The sequence below is a fragment of the Diadema antillarum genome, unplaced genomic scaffold (genome assembly GCF_040938485.1).
Source record: "Diadema antillarum isolate AM-2024a unplaced genomic scaffold, OU_Dant_1.0 seq00002172_RagTag, whole genome shotgun sequence".
NCBI lineage: Eukaryota > Metazoa > Echinodermata > Echinoidea > Diadematoida > Diadematidae > Diadema > Diadema antillarum.
This window is the reverse complement of record NW_027272810.1, coordinates 46,602-67,005: the sequence shown is the minus strand read 5'-3', so window position 1 is coordinate 67,005 and position 20,404 is coordinate 46,602. Positions and strand designations below refer to the sequence as shown.

The window sequence follows — 20,404 nt, the reverse complement described above, 5'->3', positions numbered from 1 at the left end:
ATTTTCTATTCAAATTCATGAAATTCTTTCAACGAGATGCACATGTTTTCATTGCAACTGATTGACAAATTGCCCTACATCAACATAAAGTACCCGCTGCATGCTACGTGTATAAGGACTACACGTTTGTAGTTCTTAACCAACACTTGCTGTCGGGCAAAAGCTCAGTGGTCTAGTGGACATGATGCCTGTCCGGTGATCAGGAGGTCGTAGGGTCGAATCCTGCTCGCAAGCCCATGATTTTTTTTATCATGGCTGCTATTAAACGCTGATCAATTCAGTGCTTATTTACGTCAATGTATAGGGCAATTTGTCAATCAGTGGCGACAATTTTGTAGTTTCAACATTCCTCATGTACCCACTAAAACTGGACAGCTCCCTCACTCTTCTACAATCATCCACGGACACTGCATAGGATACCATTCTCTCTCTGTTCTATGAGCCTAGACAATGTTGACACAAGTTTTGTCGTTGTTGTTGTTTAATTGCATTTTTTTTTTAAAATCCACTTTATACCCACAGTACACAGTACTCGCATATTTGTTGGAGACATTTCCAGAAAGGTGTACATATGATCAAAGATCCAACACTATGTAGGATCTTTGGTACGATTTTCCAGAATCGCAAAACTGGAAGTATACATTGTATGTCCTCAAAGCGATCAATCAGATATATCGGTATCGTGAGGTGATACTGCTTGATATCGGCTATATAAAATGCGATAGGAAGAATTGCTAAATTTACTGGTCTGACATGACTGGTAAAATAATGAAATTAACATTGTCAGGGCCGATTGAAAAAAAAAAAAAGAAAAAAAGTACAGGCCCAGTAAATTTAAGGTTTGGACCAGCAGGAAATATTGGTTAGTGTACAGCCCTGCTGTAGAACTGTAGATATTTCCTCTATCAACGTGAATAAGCATCGGGCAACTAATACCCCTTTCAGCAACCCTCTTGGCCTGGGCCAGGCACGAGAAGTTGTAAAATTTGGAGTTTATGAATGGGTCAGGCCTAAGTGGCTCGTGCCAGGCGCAGACTATTTTGGCGCTGCTGCAGCTGAGCACCAGGAGCGAGCACCAGGCACAGGCCCAGGCTCTGGCCTTGTGCCAATCGAAGAGTTTATGAACAGTAGCAGCACCAGGCTCGGGCAAAAATTCCTTGCACGGTCAAAGGTCACAATTACCTGGCCGTGCCTCCTCCGCCGGAGCGCGTTTAGTTACCATGGTAAGTTATCCCTTACATGGCCAAGTTTGTGAATGGGTCATAGTAATAGTAGCGCTGCTCTGCCATACTGAACGCAAAATTTGGTTACTGCTCTGCGCGGGCCAATTTAGCTCGGGCAAGGAGCTGGCCAAAACTGCACGAGTTACTAAAAGGGGTATCAATGGTATAAAGGGTAAGTATAGTTCTGCCTCTTACCATGGGCGGAGTTGATCGGCGGTTGATTTGGAACAAGGTGCTATTGTTTTCGTTTGAAGGGTAGATGGTGATGTTGATGATGTCCTCAAATTGGAACGAATCTCCCTACATGGAGACACAAGAGGGCAGCAGAAAATACTTTTGAATTAATGTGAACTGAGTGAATGCAGCAATACAATGTATTCAGTAAACACAAACTTGGTGAAAGTTTGAGAAAATCAGAAAATCCATTCAAAACGTATAGATTTGGAAAGTTTTTGCACTGTAACTGCTGGATGAGAAGACTAAAACAGTTTTATGTCACATGCATCAATAGAACAATACCAAGAGAATCCCACAAAATGTCATTTTCTGAAAAAAAGTGTACACATTCCCTCAACTTGCTACTGATGCATGTTCAGGGTAATATTATAACCCCTGCCTTTTCAAATGGCAAGTCAGGTGTTCTTTTATTACACAAAAAATTAAAATATGTTGAATTTTCTTTAAATTTTCCTCTCATAATTCTACGCATGTGGCATCACAAGCTGTAAAACAAAATGTGGCAATACCAATACAACCACAATACCAGCAGTTACAAAGACACTTTCTAAGATTGATTTAAAATCACAATGAACATTTTATTGTCATGTACAGGTTCATATCAGGAGTAAACGTCCATGTTCACTATCACTGTACAAATTATGTATAATATCTCATCATGAATTGTAATCAGTCTGTGTTAAGAATAGGTGAAACGTGCAAGTACTGAATTACATCACAAAACCGTCCGCATTTTCTCACACTGAAATGCACAATGTTCAGTCAACTGTTTTGCAGTCAACACTATCTCTGTATGGATGCTGAACATTTTCCAAACAAAATATTTTGAGGATAGTGGGAAGATTCTGCCAAAGAGGGAAATAATCTTGCAGATTTTAATCCTTACCGGTACCCGCTTTTCCACATTCGATCTTCTGAACTCCTTCGCATCCACCCACTTCATACACATCGCCTTTGGCTGTGGTGAACTGTTCCGTACCCCAGCTTTTCGTCTCTTCGCTCAGCGAAACCAGAAACATGATCTTGAAGGAGAACGCGTCCAGCGTGTCCGTACCAAAGTTTGTCAGGGCGCTGCGCACCTTGCGTCGCAGCTTGCGCTTGTCCCACCACGAGAGACCAGAGTTGAGTGATTTTGGGAGGAAGTGACTGAAGCGCATCCGCCCATTCAAGTTTGCCACATTGATGCCATCCTCTTTGACATGCTGCATGAAGTCGAGCACGATGAGTCCCAGCTTCTCCTCCGTGCTCAGCTCGATCTCGTCGTTGCGGAAGCTGTCGCGGTACTGGCGGAACATGTAGCTCACGACGCTCTCTTCCAGCAGGGAGAAGCCCGACGAGCCGTTGCTGGGGTTGGCCGTCAGCGTATGGAACCTGATGCGGTATACGAGCCTCTGTTCGCTCCCAGAGGCTGGGGCCGCGATGGGTTCTGAGGGGCACAGCCATACCTTCTCTGTGGCATCGTACAGCCCAAAGAGACTACCAGTCAGCCGTGGCACCCCGCAGTGCTGCGCCACCAGGTTGCACACCCGCTCAGCATTCAGTTGATCACTCCATGGTATCTGCAGCGGGAGCTTCTCATCCCCATAGTGCCACACCTCGACGCAGTTGGAGTCCGGCCGCGTCTGCTCCACGTGGCTTCTGGACGACGACGTGCGCGAGGGAAGAAAGGGCATGGTTGTTAACATGCGTCTGATATTTATCTTCTCCGTCATTGAAACAAGTGGATATCTGCACACTGGATGGAGCAAGTTTCACCGCTGGCTGCCCCTCGCAAAAGGCATGGGACGAGAATCCCCAAGATTCCAGACAGGTCTCTCCGGCAGAGAAAACACTGGCAGTGGTCAAATCGGCTTCATCTCACCAAAAGGCTGACGCATCCTCATGGATTCCTACCAAGGAATAGCTGTGTCTGCTACATCTGTCCTGCCATTCAGTCTGACCATGTTACATCTGGAGATACAAATGATTGAATGAACAAAAATAATTGTAATGACAGCTAAAATTGGCACTCTTACTGTCAAGGTCAAGTATAAATGATTAAAAAATGAATTTACAACCTGCCTCCACACCAATAAAAATTCTGCAATATACGTATAGTAGATTCAAAATTGTATCCCATATTTTTGAAATGCACACATTATGCACATCTACTACACAAGGCCTCAAATCCTAGTTTCCAAAGCAACTACAGTGTACCAGGTATAAAGGACTCCTACAGATAACAAAACAGTGCTGATACACCAGGGTGCAGTGCACACAAATCGGCAACCAGCAATCATTGATACCCTATTAAAAAAAAGATGTTCCATAAAATTTGATGGATAGAAAAAAAAGAGAATATTTGCAGGATGTACAGCTCCACCCACTTTTGTTTGAGGTAAAAATGCTGTCACTTGTGTCTGTGTGTTTGAATTTCTTGGATCATGAATTTCAGTTATTCCTGCAAATGTGGAACAAATTCTGTTTCTAAAGAATAGTTTGCACAACAACCTGTGAATTCTCTGTTCAAAATGTGAAATTCTTCATTCTCGAAAAAAGAGTTGTACAATTTGTGAATCTGATAACCTGAAGTAGTCAATTTAGAGATCTTCACACCTATACAACCCCGGGAAATATGACTGAGACCCTTCAGTTTCAACACATGTTCTACAGTCATGATGCTGTATGAATTTACTTTGAACTAATACACACATTAATACCACACACAACCTGTGATTGTTCCACTGACACGACATATGCTCCTGCAACAATCGGTCCGGTCTCATTTTCTCCAAGGACTTGGGGTTCAATAGAGTTAGGGCTGTGATAGGGTTTTAGGTTTAGTTTGATGTGAGGATTAGGACAGAGACCCCGTTTACAATGAGTGAAAAGGCCGGGCTCGGCCACGGCCGAGCCCGGCCTTCATTTCAGTGTAAACACGCAAAAGGCCAAATGCGGGGCCAAAATTGGCCGCGCATACTTGCCACGCTTTGGAGGTGGTCATGGCCGCGGCTCGGCTGCGGCCAAGCCTGGCCTTTTCTCAATGTAAACGCAAACTGGGCCAAATGCGGTACCAAATTTAGTCTGGCTTCCAGACCCTCTGCCCGTACTATTTCCCTATTCAGGATATTACCCCCTCAACGTCGAAAACTAGTATAGTTTAAAGGGAACGCAAACCCATAAAGCAATGTGGATTGAGTAAAACCATTAACATCAGTAGAACACATCAGTAAAAGTTTAAGGAAAATCGGACAATCGATGCGAAAGTTATGAATTTTTAAAGCTTTGGTGTTGGAACCGCTGGATGAAGAGACTACTAGAGGTTATGACATATGAGTGGACAACAATATAAAGAAAATATAAAAGGAATTCCACAAAATATCACTTTTCTAGCAAAATAAAAGAGTACTTGACTAACCGCTTTTAGAAAGCAGTGGAAATAAGTGATATATCCGTAACATGTCAGTATGAAGTTGATGGAATGTGTAATTTTCATGAAAAATGAATTTCTATTGAAGTCCCTCCGGGATATTTTCTTTATATTGTAGTCCACTCATACGTCATAACCTCTAGTAGTCTCCTTACCCAGCAGTTCCAACACAAAAACTTCAAAAATTCATAACTTTTACATCGATTGCCCGATTTTCCTCAAACTCTCACTGATGTGTTACTAATGATAAGTACTGATCACTCAATCCACATTGCTCTTTAGGTTTGCGTTCCCTTTAAGGTGGTTTTGTCCTGCAAAGGATTTTTCCTTCGGCAAAGGCCTTTGCCGAACGGCAACTTCGTCGCCACGGAATCCAGTTGGCAAAGGGTCTGGAAACCAGACTACTTGTATACCAAATTGCATTTGTTTACAAGCAGAGCGCCACTGCGAAAAAATATTGAAAGGTTTGAATTAAAAGCCCGGGCCGAGCCCGGCATTGTAAACAGACAAAATTGCGGGGCTCGGCCCCGCAATTGAGGCCGAGCTCGGCCGTGGCTCGGCCACGGCTCGGCCCAGCCCCGCACTGTAAACGGGGTCTAAGGTGTGTGGGTAGAACTGCGTATGTTTGGCTTTAATAGCATGCACATATTTCATGTGAACAATTGTTGCAGGAGCAAATGGCTTGGAACCACTGTTTCAACCGACTGTATAACCCATTAAAGTCTTGTCATAAGTACACTCAGGCAGGTGTCTATGGGAAATGCATTCATAGCAAGATCACCTTGTGCTCAACGAGTAAAAAGTGAGGATGACAGGGCACTTTACATACAACACTGTAATTCCATGTCAACGGAATCAACCCTAGACAAAAAAACTGGGAATACCCAAGGCATTGAAAAAAACAGAAAAAAAAAAAATGATCACAATTACGGTACACTGCCAATTAGTACTGTAAAAGTGGATATTTTCACGATACTAATTTTTTTGCGCTGCTGGGTAAGAAGAGCTTTGCATGTTTTTAATTCCATGGAATCAAGACATCGACGTTGTACTGGAACACATGGCAAGCAAAAATATTCACCTACTTTTATTTTAGCGCTAGTTTCTGATTGCGCGAAATAAGCGAAAATGTCAACACCACAAAAATTTCCACTTTAACAGTATTGTTCAATATTTTTTACAGCTACATTACGTTAAAAATTCAAACAGTAGCATACTTGAAGTTTGAACTTGCATTTGGCTAGGTGCCCATTCACTTTTACTGTACACAAACATGCACTTGCATGGAGTTTTCGTTGCCCACTTGGAGGTAAGTCCACATCTACTGTACATGTAGGGCCTATAGGTTTGTACTGTACACTGTAGCACCCTGACCATGACTGTACTGTGTACAGACATTGCCCCAACAGTACCACACAAACTGTACCATACTACCAACATTAAATGTGAGTATACGTAATGTATCTCACAAGTGGTGTTGTAATTTGTGAAGGTTTAATGGCACCAGAACCCCCCCCCCCCCCCCCCCCCCAGTTGCCGACAGCAAAAATCACCTGTTGCTCATGTTGCATACAGCAGTGCAGTATCCCCCTCCAAATATCAAAGACAAACAAATGTGCGTATACATTGTAGATGTAGGCCTATACAATACAACTGTAATATCCATTTCCTGATATATACATGTACAGTGTACAATTACTACAGCTGTGCATTTCATCTCAACATTGAATGTACATTTGTTTGCAAGTCAAGGAAGGAAGTTCACTTTAATAAGTTTCCACAATAGTGTTCAGGGTAAGACTGTCTCCATTACAAACAGGACATCAAAATCACTAACAACAGAAAAACAAACAAACAAACAAACAAACAAACAAACAGATGAACCGAAAGCAAACTACAAGTACTTTTGTACAATGAAATGAAACTTAAGAGGATATTATTGCTATCAACAGGCATTTCTCTACCGGAAAAAGAAGAAAAAAAGAAAAGAAAAAAGAACTTGCTCTGTCGATGTCCTTGAAAGTGAAAACACAAACATGTTGCTACGATGTAATGTATGTCATAGTTGCTACTAACAGTTACTTGATTCTCATTGAAGCATGTTTGAATAACATTCAGTTTTGACATTACAATCAACCCCTCTTCTCACGGAAAGGTGATGATCTTGTTTCAGACCAACAATCTTCACATTTCTTGGGCACTTCCTTCAAAACCCTATCCCAATGTACCCCGTACCATATCTTCATTTGCCCCTCCTACACCCTTGACCTGATTTCAACTATAAAATTTGGTGACTTTTCCATAAATATTATTGCAAACACTTTGATCCTAGCCATGTTTGCCGTTGCTGGTTGCCATGGTAACCGTAAACTGACAACTGTGTCTGTCAGATTTTGCATGTTTCTCTGTTCCAATTTAGAAACAATAGGAACCCTACATTGTACCTATGATAATGGGTGAAATGGGGGTTTTCTTGGCTTTAATTTACTGAAGGACCAAAATGTGAAGTAATCATGGTCGTGAATTACCCTGTAATGGTCTTCTTCTTATTTCCTTTATATTTCATGACATAGGCATCAAACAAGAGATGTAATAGAAATAATTGAAAATAGAGCATTTCCAAAGACTATATCCTTTTATTTTGTGTGGCTAATAAGACTAAAAGACTACCCTTTTTATTTTGTGTAACCCTCTAAAGCTCAAAGGCGGAGGGCAGGGGGCACAATGTCTCCCCCCCCCCCCCTTGGGCTTTAACGGGTTAAAGGAACCGTTTACCATTGGGAGCAGTGATTAAAAAAAAGAAAGAAAAATGTTCGAGAGACTTCTGTTCTACCACAACATCAAAACTGGACCTCTTGATGACGCTACAATGTTTGCGCCAAAACAAACACATGTATTTCCCCCTCTGCTCTAAATCTGGAAGGAAGCTTTTCTAGTTCTTCCAAATTGGGCACACTTTTTTGTGAAAGAGAAACTCAACCTCACCACCCACAGCTCATCCGTTTACTATCAACCTGACATTCTTCACACACTTTGCATAATACAGGCTCGTATATATGGGTCTGATCCAAAAATCAAGAGTGCGCGACGGGACGGAATTTGAATGGGTTTTTTATTTAAAACAAAAAAAGGTTAAGTGGTAGCAGCCATTTATTACTGCAAATGTGTTAAGCTTACATGAAGACATCACACTGCACTATGGACAAGATCGGCATCTGTTTTGTTTCCATGGTAACAACATATATTATTAGCGTGACGGGACGGACTGAAAAAATCACTGGTTTTTGTGAAGAAGATTCAAAGGAGAATTAATTCAAAGTTAATGAGCAATACAGACCATGTCATGTGGTGTTTGTTTGTCAATGTTCCAAACATCACTTGCACAAATAGAGAAACATCTAGAACTAATAGATTTTATTTTTTAGGTAATTTTCTCAAAAGCTGTTGAAGTCCGTCCCGTCGCGCGACGGGACGGACAAAAGTGAACTATGTACAAAACGAATGGGAAATTCTAGAGAATCAGCTAATTTTCATCAAAATGTATTTAAACTTTGGAAAACACAGTTTTATTACATCTTGATATAGATTAAGCACACCAAGATTCAAACTACTAATGAATGCTGAAAAATTTGACCAACAATTATTATCATAAGGCGAAAAACTCTCATTTTACAAGAATTCTTATACTTTTGGTACAGTAATCCTTGATTTTCTTTCTCGAGGAAAATTACTTCTCATGAGTGAAAATGTTGCAATGACATTTCATTTGCTCAAAGATTGAATCTTTCCATCAAGATCTGATCACCAATGCAAAGGCTGGAATCAAAAACTTTACTGCCGTGAAGGGACGGAATTAAAAAAAACACACTGCTTTTTGAACAAAATTCAAAAAAAAATTGTATCAACGTTGATGAGCCAGACTTGCCATGCAATGTGACATTGTTTTCTACTAATATTCCCTACATTCCTTCAATGAAAAAGCTATCATACAGATCTAATGTATTATAGTTTTTAAGTAATTTCCTCGAAAGGTGTTGAATTCCATCCCATAGCGCAATAAATGATATGCAAAACAAAATGATATGCACAATGTACAAAACAAATGGGAAATTTTCAACACTGACTAATCTGCATCAAAATGTGTTCAAACCTGTGGTTAACACAGTTTTTATAACATTTTAGTGTAGAGTACTAAGATTTTACTAAGATAAGTCTTTTTATTCTGTTCAAGTGAGGGACACTCTTTTTCTAGCCCATTGTGCTATAAAAATTTTGTCCCATCACACCTACCATTGTTAACATGTGCAGTCCGTCCCGTCGCACCTACCATTGTTTATATGTGCAGTCCGTCCCGTCGCGCCTACCATTTAGTAAAGTCCGTCCCGTCGCGCGACGGGACGGACATTATGTTGGACAATGATAATTTTCTTATGAATAGAGAATTATTTGATTTAGTGTCATGGATATAGAGCCCCACTAATTCATTGATACATTGTGGAATATGAGTGACCAAACTCAAGTCTATCATACAGAAAAAATAATAATTTGGTGTCAAAGTACTGAAAAACATGTTTTTTCAAGAAAAAATGAAGATTTTGACCCAAAATTTAACTATAATGAGAAAAATGAATACCAGATATGAATTGCTCCTAGGAAGGGTACTGTATGAAAAGAATCGATGTTTCCCCTACTTTTGTAATTTTTGTGCAAATTACTTGAAAAAGTAATGTCCGTCCCGTCGCGCAAAGAGGGCGCTTTTCCTGTTTTACCGGTAATTTACGGAAAAGTCTGACACCAAATATATTAGACATGTACTTTTCTGAAAACTGCAGATTCTCAGCTTTAATATGATATATAACATGAAATACAAGTGTCAATATGAAAATTTAGTCCAAGTGAACACTATTTTTGGATCAGACCCATATGTATTTGTAATGAATTCTTCCCTGAATTATGCTACATAAATAGGCCAACTATATCCTTCAGTGGTAATAAATAATGGGTCTTTGATAGAAAGGTCCATTTCATAAAAAGGGATGTGAGACCTTCAGAATCTCTACTCTTCCGATGGACATTGCCATTATCATCAATAAGCCAGTTCGGAGATAGCTCATGTGCACATGGGTACAAATGACCTTTCATTTTTCTCAGTTGGTTGGGCACCTCACTCAATTCAAAGCGACATAATGCAACAGTTTGCCCAACATAGCAATTTATGGAACTGGAACCCCGAACTGGCTTATTACCCCTAGCAGTAACTCCTAATTTTTTACCTACCCCAATACATTGTAATTCAACAGCTCCTAGCAGCTTTATCTGTACCTCTCTTGAATACTTGAGACAACAGATGTGTGTGCATGTGTGTATGTGGGGGGGGGGGGGGGGGGGAAAGGGGGTGTACTGTCTGTTCAAAGAACTTTCTGAACTTTTTTGTGTGTATGCCTGATTCCTTTTTTCAAAAAATTCCACTTTTAAATCCTGTTTCCTGTTTTCATGCAAAGCAGGTCATACAGCTACATTGTAATAGTAATTCATACAAACGGTTGTATATACCGTGATTTATGATGCATTATCTTATAATGTTCTCGATGAACCTTTCTTATTTAAACACCATCATTTATTTTGTGTAAAAATCTTGCACTGAATTCCCTTTTTTTATTGGATGAGTTCTACTTGAATTGAATTGACATGAATACCGGGATAAAATTTCCCCTCTAAAGTTGGCCTTCACAAGCAGAGCAAAATCTCATCAGGGATACAACAATCAATGACAGAAAGGTTCTACAGAGAAATCACGGAGGTCTACAAGGGTATGTTGCACACCACATCAAGTAGGCCCTATTACTTTCTACACAGGCAAAAATCTTTCCATAGAGCAGAAAAGCTTTTCATATTTTTGTTTGCTTGTTTGTTGTTTGTTGTTTTCTTGCTTTTTTGAAGGACATTGTAAATATAATATTAATCTTCAGGAGTCCCCTGAAGAGTTAGGTAAACTTCGGATCTTTGTCTCATAAAGTGAATGATAGAGTTACTTGTACTAGTATCAGGTCAGCACTTTTACTATAATCAATGATTAATAAAATGATGAAGTCAATGTATTTTGAATTTTCAGTTCAAGTTTCTTGCAAAAAAAACACAACAACAGCAACAACAAAAAACAGTACTATTAGCAGCAACCATCGCACCAAAATATATACATTTAATAAGATCTTCAAGATAACTAGAGAAGCACTCTGAAAGTGCAGACCTCTGCCAAGCCACTCATTTCCACACTGATCTTGTTCTTCCACACAGATCAGTGATTTTCACTCATACATGTGATGCATGCTGAAAGTCGCCCGATTTCCCAAAAGCCTTTTGTTATGTCATCAACTTCCAGCTGCATGGCATGCCTCACCCTAGCAGAAACTAGAGCACGCACTTTAGTGCGGTTATGAAAACCTCAAAAATGCGCAGCTTGACCTCCCAAGTTCATTGACCTACCTACCAAAATATTGAAATTCCTTCATAAAATCCATAGAAATTCCATGATCACTACCAAAATTCAGTTATCAGATACTTGTGCCATTCTCAACCTTTCCTGTAAGTTTCATCCAAATCCGTTCCCTACTTTTTTAGTTATTTTGCACACGGTCAAACTAACAGTACTTAATGAAAACATAACCTCCTCCCTTGGCGGAGGTAATGATACCATGTGGGATCAAGTCAACAATTGACCAATCAACAAAAAGTGTACTTTTGCATGCACTACACACATCATATGAACACACACACACACACACAATCGTATCTTCCCTAAATCAATGTGGAATGATGGATCTTGAGTATTCTTGCACGTACAGTACAGGTTGAACATATTCAATAAATGGGAAAACCAAGCGTCTTTTGCATACAGTGTTTTTTTATTTCATTTTGCCAGACACCATCTACCTTTTGCCATCCTGTTCATTTGATTTCACACATGACTTGTTGTATTTTCAAGGCCTACTCAAACTGGGGGTGGACAAAAATTTGCACTTCGAGCAGGAAACTGACCTGGAAAACACAGCAGCCGGTCAAGATCACTGCCCAGCAGACGACAGACGGGTCAAACACAAACTTTGTGCCTATGTTCAGTAATCACTCAAACAGCAGAGAGACTGACCTACAGTATAGAGTAACCAAGAAGAAGATAAACTGTACATGTACCCCGTTACCTGTAAAATTACCACAGGTTTTCAGAACGGCTACGATCCTGTTGCTGCAGTTTATTTCAAACCCTTTTCAAGCCACAAGTTTTGAATAGTGTGTACAACACTAGTTACTTTACGGTTTCATTAACGCCAATCCACACTCAAAGTACATATCAAAGGATAAAAGCATAATTTGTGAGCTCCATTCCAATTGTAGGCATACATTTTATTACAACTGCCTGACAGATTGCCCTGTATTGACATAATAAAACACTGATTGACATAAAAAACACCTATCATTCAGTGTTTCTAGTATTAGCCATGAAAAAAATAAATAAATAAATAATGGGTATACACACAGTACTCATATGTTTTTGTGTTGTTATTATTTGATAGCTAATATAACAAATCAGTGTAAAATGTCAATGTAAGGAAATTAGTCCATTAGTTGCAACAAAAACAAACCCAACGCAAGAATCGTTAATTACTTGTAATTTCACTTCCTTCCATACACGGTGCATGGTATTTTGGAGAGAGGTCATGCTATTGCTAAACAAATAAGCATTCAACAATGAGCCAAACCCATCTTCTTCATGTAGGGCCTACACTTATGATCTCAATAATATAATACTGGTATTTCAGCTGTATGAATATAAAACTCACCTTTAAAAGGGTGTGTACAGTTCTGGTTGAAATGAGGATTTAGCTTTCAATGTTTTACGACATATTCAGAAACCACTCTATGAGATGTCAAAGAGCATGCAATTCTAAGGGGTATCAAAAGTTTATTTGATGAAAATTGGTATTGAAATGGCTGAGATATCCAAAAACAGGGTGAAACAAAGAGTATACTAAATAAAAGGCGTGGCCTGTCGCCTTTTATTATCATCACTTTTTGGGATATCTCAGCCATTTGAAAACCAATTTTCATCAAATAACCGTTGAATCCTTCTTAAAATTGCATGTTCTTTCATATTTCATAAGAGGTTTCTCATTATCTTGCTTAGGAATGCTCAAAACATGAATCCCCACCTCAACCAGTACTGTACAGTCCCTTTAAAACCACCTCAATTAAAATTAAATGCCAACGTACAGTCCCTTTAAAACCACCTAAATTAAAATCAAATGCTAACGTACTGTACTTTTGACATATTTTGGTACAGTAAATACTCAGGCCTATGTTTTTACACTACCTGTATTTAGGTTTTTAAAAAAAGCAGAAACAAGAAAACACAATGTACAAGTAGGTTTACATAGCTTTCTTGAAGTCAATCAAAATATTCCGTATGATCACACTCAAGATATTAAACACTTTTGAAGATATCATGTTTTCTACTTTTCTAACACCATTCCAAGAAGAAAAGAAAAAATGGTTTAAACCCACTGCTGCAATGTTTCTAGACTTGTCATCATTGTCATTTATGTTTGCTGTATAACATTTAAATCAAAGAAGAGAAAAAATTTCTTTCGGTCAAACTGATACCTCATGATAACAGCCTACAGAGGCTTGCACATGTAATTGCCCATAGGATCTATTTCTTCAAGTACATTGTACTATGATGTGCACTTTACGCATATGTGCTATACGAAATATACCGGTACCAATGTGTTTTACTGCTCTTGACCATCATATTCCCCTGACACGTGTAATGTTTCAACATTCAACAGGCTGGCAAACAAACATTGATCTTAAATCTGATGACATAAATCATGTGTAATGATCAAAATCCCCTAAATTTCTTCCTATTCTTGTGTTCTGTTTTTCTTGTGTACAAAGTTAATGCCAACAAACAGTATGCCGCCTACACATTAACAAGCATAACATGTCGTGGTTTATAATCTCCTGATACAATGTTTACAACTTAAACAGGTTTGTAAACAAATACTCACCTACTGTACACTATGAAACACAATGTCTGTAAAATCCCCTTTTAAATAGTAGGCCTATACAATGTTTGCAATTTACACACTGTATTTTTCTTTTTCTTCTTCCATTTTGGCTACAAGTTTGCAGTTACAGGCATAATTTACCATAATTTGTAGATGAAACAAAAAACCAGCTTTAGGGTTTCATACCATTGTAGTCTAAAATGTGAGTTAGAGATAAAAACAACCAATGTAAAAATGTTAATCAGTATTAATAACCATTGTTAAGTAATGTTAGAAAACAAAATGTGAACAATACAGTGTATCATATAGTTATTAATAAAATTGTTTCTAGCATTCCATGAAACCATCTGCCTTTATGGTTCCTAGTGAGAAAAATAGTGATATCTCTTTATATCTTATATCTGGCTTTATTGCAAAATTTTTCGAAGGTACAATTATAAATGTAGGATGCTTTGTGACATACACTTGTAACTGACCTACACGACATGCATCAAATGTAATTTCTCAAACATCTTTTCTTTCTCTTTTTTAAATCACTGCTCCCAATGGTAAACAATACCTTTAGGTCACCGATCTACAAATCTGTGAGCTCACAAGAAGCAGGGGGTCGTTCCACGAGACTAGTGAAGCCGCAAGCTACAGCCAAGACCCAGCAAGAGCCTTGGAAGATCTGTCTGAATGTACGTTACAGACACAACATGGGAAGGCTGGCCCGACTTGAAGATACTTATTTGGGAATCAGCGTACTTACTTGGTAACAACAAATTGTGTGCAGCCTTACCATTGATTGGCCTCCATGTATACGTACACACACAGGCAAAGAATCTTGACTAGAGTTGACTGAGCTACCTGTACCAATGAGCATCGACGCTTTGATTCACTATTAATAAAGTGTATTTAAGCTATTATTTGAGCGAGGGTCTAATTTTCGCGAATCACTGTTTTCGCGAATCACTGTTTTCGCAAATCACTGAATTCAACAACATGCGAAAATGTCGCCCATGCGCTGGTGTAATAGTGCCCTTACGACAGCTTTGTGTCAATTTGTGAAAACAATATCTCGCTAAAATGTCTATGATCTCCTCATTCGTGAAAATATCTGTACGCAAAAATAACAGCTTGTGCAGTATGCAATTCACTGAACAATGCTACTCATATGGTTTTTAGATGTACCCCGTTTGGCAATGAATGAATAGGGTCACCTATGAATCCCTACGCTATCGGGTCTTTAACCTGTTGAGGACGAGTCCTGAGTGTACTTGGGCAGGTGTCTATGGGAGATAGTGCGTTAGCCAATATTGTAGATAGCAAAATCAGTCCGTCCTCAACAGGTAATATGATACGCCTTTAACTCACTGTAGACGAGTCCTGAGAATATTCGGGCTGGTGTCTACGGGAAATGCGTGCAAAATCAGTCCGTCCTCAATGGGTTTAAATGGCCAATCTTTTTGTTTTTTCCAGTATTCGGTAGCAAGAATCACAGAGCGCCAGCCAAAGAAGCTCATGAATGTATGCATATTCCGGACTGACAAATGATGGTCGAATTGAGCGATTTCATTGGTCGCAGCAACTCCAATAACTGAATTATTCAGCAGGAGTTGTGTGCTGCCTAGGCTTTCTCCTTGACAGGAATAATCACAATCACAGATCCTATCACAGATCTCAGTACACTGTACAGACCGTAGGTCCTTGCGCTTTCACAAGCTCTGCTTCAGCTTTTTAGCTACAGTTAGCTTTGTTAATAATAGTCAGTAAATACCAGTAAGAATGAAAGCCCCAACAGCTGAAAAAGGCCAGATGAGACCATACCGGTACATGTTCAGTTTCTCACAACTACAAGTGTACCTGTAAAGCAGAATGCAACTTGGTTCCAAGTCAAACACAGGCTGGTAAGCAAACACTTTTTCATGATGATACAGTAATTCAACACAATATGATGTAATGATGTTAAAATCCCCTTCTTTTCCTTAGTTTTTTAAATTCCTTTCATCGTCAGTCAATTCCTTTCACTTTGTAGGCCAATACATGATGCAAAACCTGTCTTGACAGGCAGCTTTTTAAAGGGATGGTACAGTATTGGTGGAGATGAGAATTGGGCTTTTGACTCTTTGCAAGATACCAAGAAAACACTTATGATATAGTACAGAGCATACCATCATAAGAGAAATTCAAAGTTTATTTGATGAAAATCGGGTTTGGAATGACTGAAACATCCAAAAACAAAGTAAAACAAAGCGATCGTAATAAAGTGTGGGTCCCACACTTTATTAGCATCGCTCTTTTTGGGATATCTCAGCCATTTCAAAACCAATTTTCATTAAATAAACATTGAATTCCACATAGAATTACATGCTCTTTCATATTTCATGAAAGGTTTCTCACTATCTCACCAAAAAAATGTTAGAAACCTGAAGTCAGTTCTCAGCCAAAACTATGCAAACCCTTTAATGTAGATAGTGAACATTTCTTGTACAAAGTCCTACATGTTATGTACATTGTATTTCATATTCGCATTGACAGTGAAATATTGCGGTACTTATTGTACTTGATGTACCATGGTATTTCACAATGTGAACACAAAGACACCATGAAATATATCACCACATGCTGTGATATTTAGGTTTGTAATTAAAACTTCATATTGTATAGTTCGTGTGAATGGTACTTTAATATGGTACAGTCTCTCTAGCCTGACCAGACACACTTAGTGTCTTTTCCTGTTGGACAATCAGTGCACTACCGTTAGCATAACTAACATGGTTATAACGAAATTCCAGTTACAATGAAGTAAAAATTCACGTTGCAAAATTATCCACTCAATGTCTTTTTATTGTTTATAACATAATAGAAAAAAATTGCCGGTCCCATAGCCTTCGTTCTAACACGGGTCTGCTGTATACTTGTACCTTGTACATGCACACACAATGCACAATGCTTACTAGTACTACAAGAAATACAGTTGTACCTTAGTATTTTGTGAAAGAGAATGGTGTGTATACATTGTATAGTGTAGGTTCACAATGTTCAGATAGATGATTCACTCTGGTGTTCAGACTGTGCAAGCTATCTGCACATACGTGAGTTCAGCGATTTGAATGCAACACTGCGTTTCATAGACAAGCAGAGTTCAAAGACCATTTCACCAATGCAACGCAAAAAAAAAAAAATATTTAAGAGGAATAAATCTTGAAATTGTTAATGTTGAGCTCCACTTGTTCCTTGAGTATGATGGAGATACGTGTAGGCATGCTAACAGTGATCTCTTGAAACAGTATCGTCATCGCATATCAAGTCCGCACAGCAGAGTGAATGGAAGAGATACAAATTATATACACTGTAGATGTCTGTCTGTTGTGAGGGGCCGACCACATTTGCAGAGACTCCAACCCAATGCACCTTCTGATCTGGAGATTCTCCTGCCTGAAATCCCTAGCAAACAGGAGACTCCAAGTTACTGTGTGCGAAGCACCAAGTTCCAAGGGACTTTAGTAGGGCTCTAGATGCTCTCTGGTGCTATCTAAGGCTTATTTTTTTTCAACATACTATAGCAATAAGTAAGAAATCCTTTCCAACGGGAGACACAGAGCCAGGGCCGGAGAAATTAAATCTCAAGTGGGAGAACGGGAGATTTTGCAAAAAACAGGTTTTTGGCGGGAGATCTCCCATCGAAAAGGAGAGAGTTGGAGTCTCTGTAAATGGAATGGAAGAGATACAAATTATGTAGATGTCTGTCTGTTGTGAGGGGCCGACCACATTTGACATTCTAAAACCATAAGGTCACCAAACAAAAGGCAGAAGTTTTCTATCTATTGTCGTCATGGTATTTTGCAACACTCATGATAATGGTGCCAGCAAATTATCACGGTATTCAACACTATGATAATTTTAACCCGTTGAGGACGAGTCCCGAGTATACTCGGGCAGGTGTCTATGGGAAATGTGTGTTGTGGCAAAATCAGTCCGTCCTCAACGGGTTAATGTGAATTTACCTAATGATGGCGATGGCTTGACAGATACTGCTTTGAATATCATAGCACTGTTTTAAAAACAGCATGCAAAATCCCGAAACTCAGTGAAAAATAGATATACCGGTATATGTAGAAATTGATGAGTATGAGTAAAACAATTCCACACAAACAGTGACAAACAGCATTAAATGTACAATGTCAGCAGCACTGCTACTGCAGTTGACATCACCCATGCCATCATGCTTGCATAACAGAATGATAAACACTGTCATAAATAAACTGACACCACGGTCTGCTGAGTGTTATGGTTCCTAGCTGTAGGAAAAAAATAATAATTATTGTCTGTGGATATTCCTGGCATGACCCAAGGCCAAATAGGCAACACATAAACTTGCAAATTGCCGTGCAATTCAATTGCACGCCCCAAGGACATCTACAAAGGTGTACCAGTATATTCAATGGCCACAATAACAAACTGTCATTGCATGCTGCTGACCACTGCACTAACACTAACAGATCACAGAAGCATCTAAACTGTGTACTGGACATACCGCCACACAACTGTATTACCGTACTGTTGTTTGTGGTAGAGATGTCTCTGCAATGTACATGTCCTATAATGCATGAATCCATTGGAAAAATGGTAAACCCCACGTTACAACTCATCACGACATTACCAAAACTTATCTAGAGTATGTATTTGTGACTAACCTGAAAGTTTTGTGTCATGGTAGCATAAAATGCCTAATACTCTCAAACAGGGCAGTGTTGTATACTCCACACACAAGGTCAAGGATATGTTTCTCGGTGAAAGGCAGTCGCAGAAGGTCCTTACTGGAGTCCCATACACTCCCACTTTCCAGATAATGTCCCAGCAGCACGCGAAAGCAACTTACACAGAGATTATGTAGCACCTCGTAACATGTAGTTTTTCCCCAACTACGAGAGAGTGGTACTAGTAATTTCCCCTGCACACTGCTGAGACGGATACAATACACACATCCCCACATGCAGTGTAATGTGTGCAGTGGGACAGCACAGTATACAGGTCTCTCTGGCTTACAGAATGCATGGAGAGATATATGGAGCTTATGGGCATATACCAGTACTGTATATATCTCTCCCTGCCTCCCTTGCCTGGCTGAACACACTCACACAAAGAGTCACATACTGTACATCCACACACACACACACACACACACACACACACACACACACAGGAGATACACTATTATGTAGAGTGTGTGTGTGTGCACACTCTACAGGCATACACATACTAGTACACACATCAGAAACACAGCCGTCATGAGAACACACAGTCCTTATACTGGGTATAATGTAAGAGAGGAACAACATGTAAGTGTGTATTTTTGTCTTTTGGTCACAGCTGAGTGATACTGTTGTAGAGAAAGTGTTTATAAAGTTTTGACCTCCCTGGTACTAGATTGTATGATAAATGTAGAATTCTACTCTCACAAAACTTCAATTCTATTCAAAAAGTCCCTTCAGTCAGGCAAAAGAAGTTTAAATATCAAAAATGTTTCAACCAATAATCTCAATTTTTTTTTTTCATGAGTGTGAAAGAGCAGTGTTTGACTCACATTTCTCTCGTCTGAAGATAGATCTCCTGAAATCATGCAAGCATAGTCCAGCAGTATTCCCCAACGATCGAGTTTTGTTTTATTTTGTTTGCCAACTCCCTACTTGAGCTGTTGATAATGAACAACGACTGATAGTAGAGCTCGATCAGTTTGTCTATGAATACCTAAACAAACTTCGCTCATGGTGCATGCATTTACCTGTTTTCCTGCCTGTTCCCTCCCTGCTTTCGTTCTTGTCCTTGTCATAGTCCGTCTTTTTTTTTCCAGCCGCTTCGCCTGATGTCATGATATAAAAAAATTCATACATGGAGTCCTTGACGAATCTTGAGATGATCTCACCTCCTAGAGTAATTCACAAATTTTACAAGCTATGCCTTTCTTGTGAATTCCTCTTTTCCATATAGAGTTACAAAATAATTGTATTGTTTACTTGTTTATTTATCTAAAAACGAAAGTTGATATTATAATATTGTATCCCTATTTTGTTGAAACTTATGTGATTCAAAGTTCCTTGAAATATTATGTACTCAATTGCTTTTCACTACTTTATGTGGAAATAAAATCATTTGAATTTAATTGAATTTAATTTATGATGGCCTTGCCTTTTTGCACAGCAAGCTATAATCAAGAGTTGCAGTGTTTGATTGACAGGGCCATGGAATTGAAAGGTGACAGAGTACTGTAATACGCCAAATATTTTGTGAGGTTTTTATTTTCATGAATTTCGCGAGTCGGGTTCTATTCGCGAAATTAAAAACACACGAAAATATTGACTCTCATCCCGATGTGGATATTACATACGCTTGTACATTTCTCCGTTCAGTACAGAACTCCATAATCGTGAATTTAACCACTCGCAAAATCGTCAGGAATTCCCGCTTTGAAAAGTTTAGACTCCCGAAAT

The 20,404-nt window shown here is 39.1% G+C and overlaps 1 protein-coding gene across 1 annotated transcript; it reads right to left on the bottom strand.

Moving 5' to 3' along the window:
- Positions 1–1,010: 1,010 nt before the first annotated feature.
- On the bottom strand, positions 1,011–18,941 carry LOC139714132 (tyrosine-protein kinase JAK2-like). Its single transcript, XM_071625854.1, has 3 exons — positions 18,796–18,941; positions 2,347–3,410; positions 1,011–1,099 (listed from the first exon to the last, which is right to left on the bottom strand). Exons 2-3 carry the CDS (start codon positions 3,170–3,172, stop codon positions 1,011–1,013), a joined length of 915 nt encoding a protein of 304 aa, XP_071481955.1. The 5' UTR covers positions 3,173–3,410; positions 18,796–18,941.
- Between the last annotated feature and the right edge of the window lie 1,463 nt (positions 18,942–20,404).

Bases quoted from the DNA above. Each gene is read 5' to 3' on its own strand.
- LOC139714132 (XM_071625854.1), bottom strand. From the start codon at position 3,172: ATGACGGAGAAGATAAATATCAGACGCATGTTAACAACCATGCCCTTT. The intron at 1,100-2,346 runs GTAAGGATTAAA...GATTGGCACAAG, and splicing joins ATGTGGAAAAGCGGGTACCG to GCCAGAGCCTGGGCCTGTGC.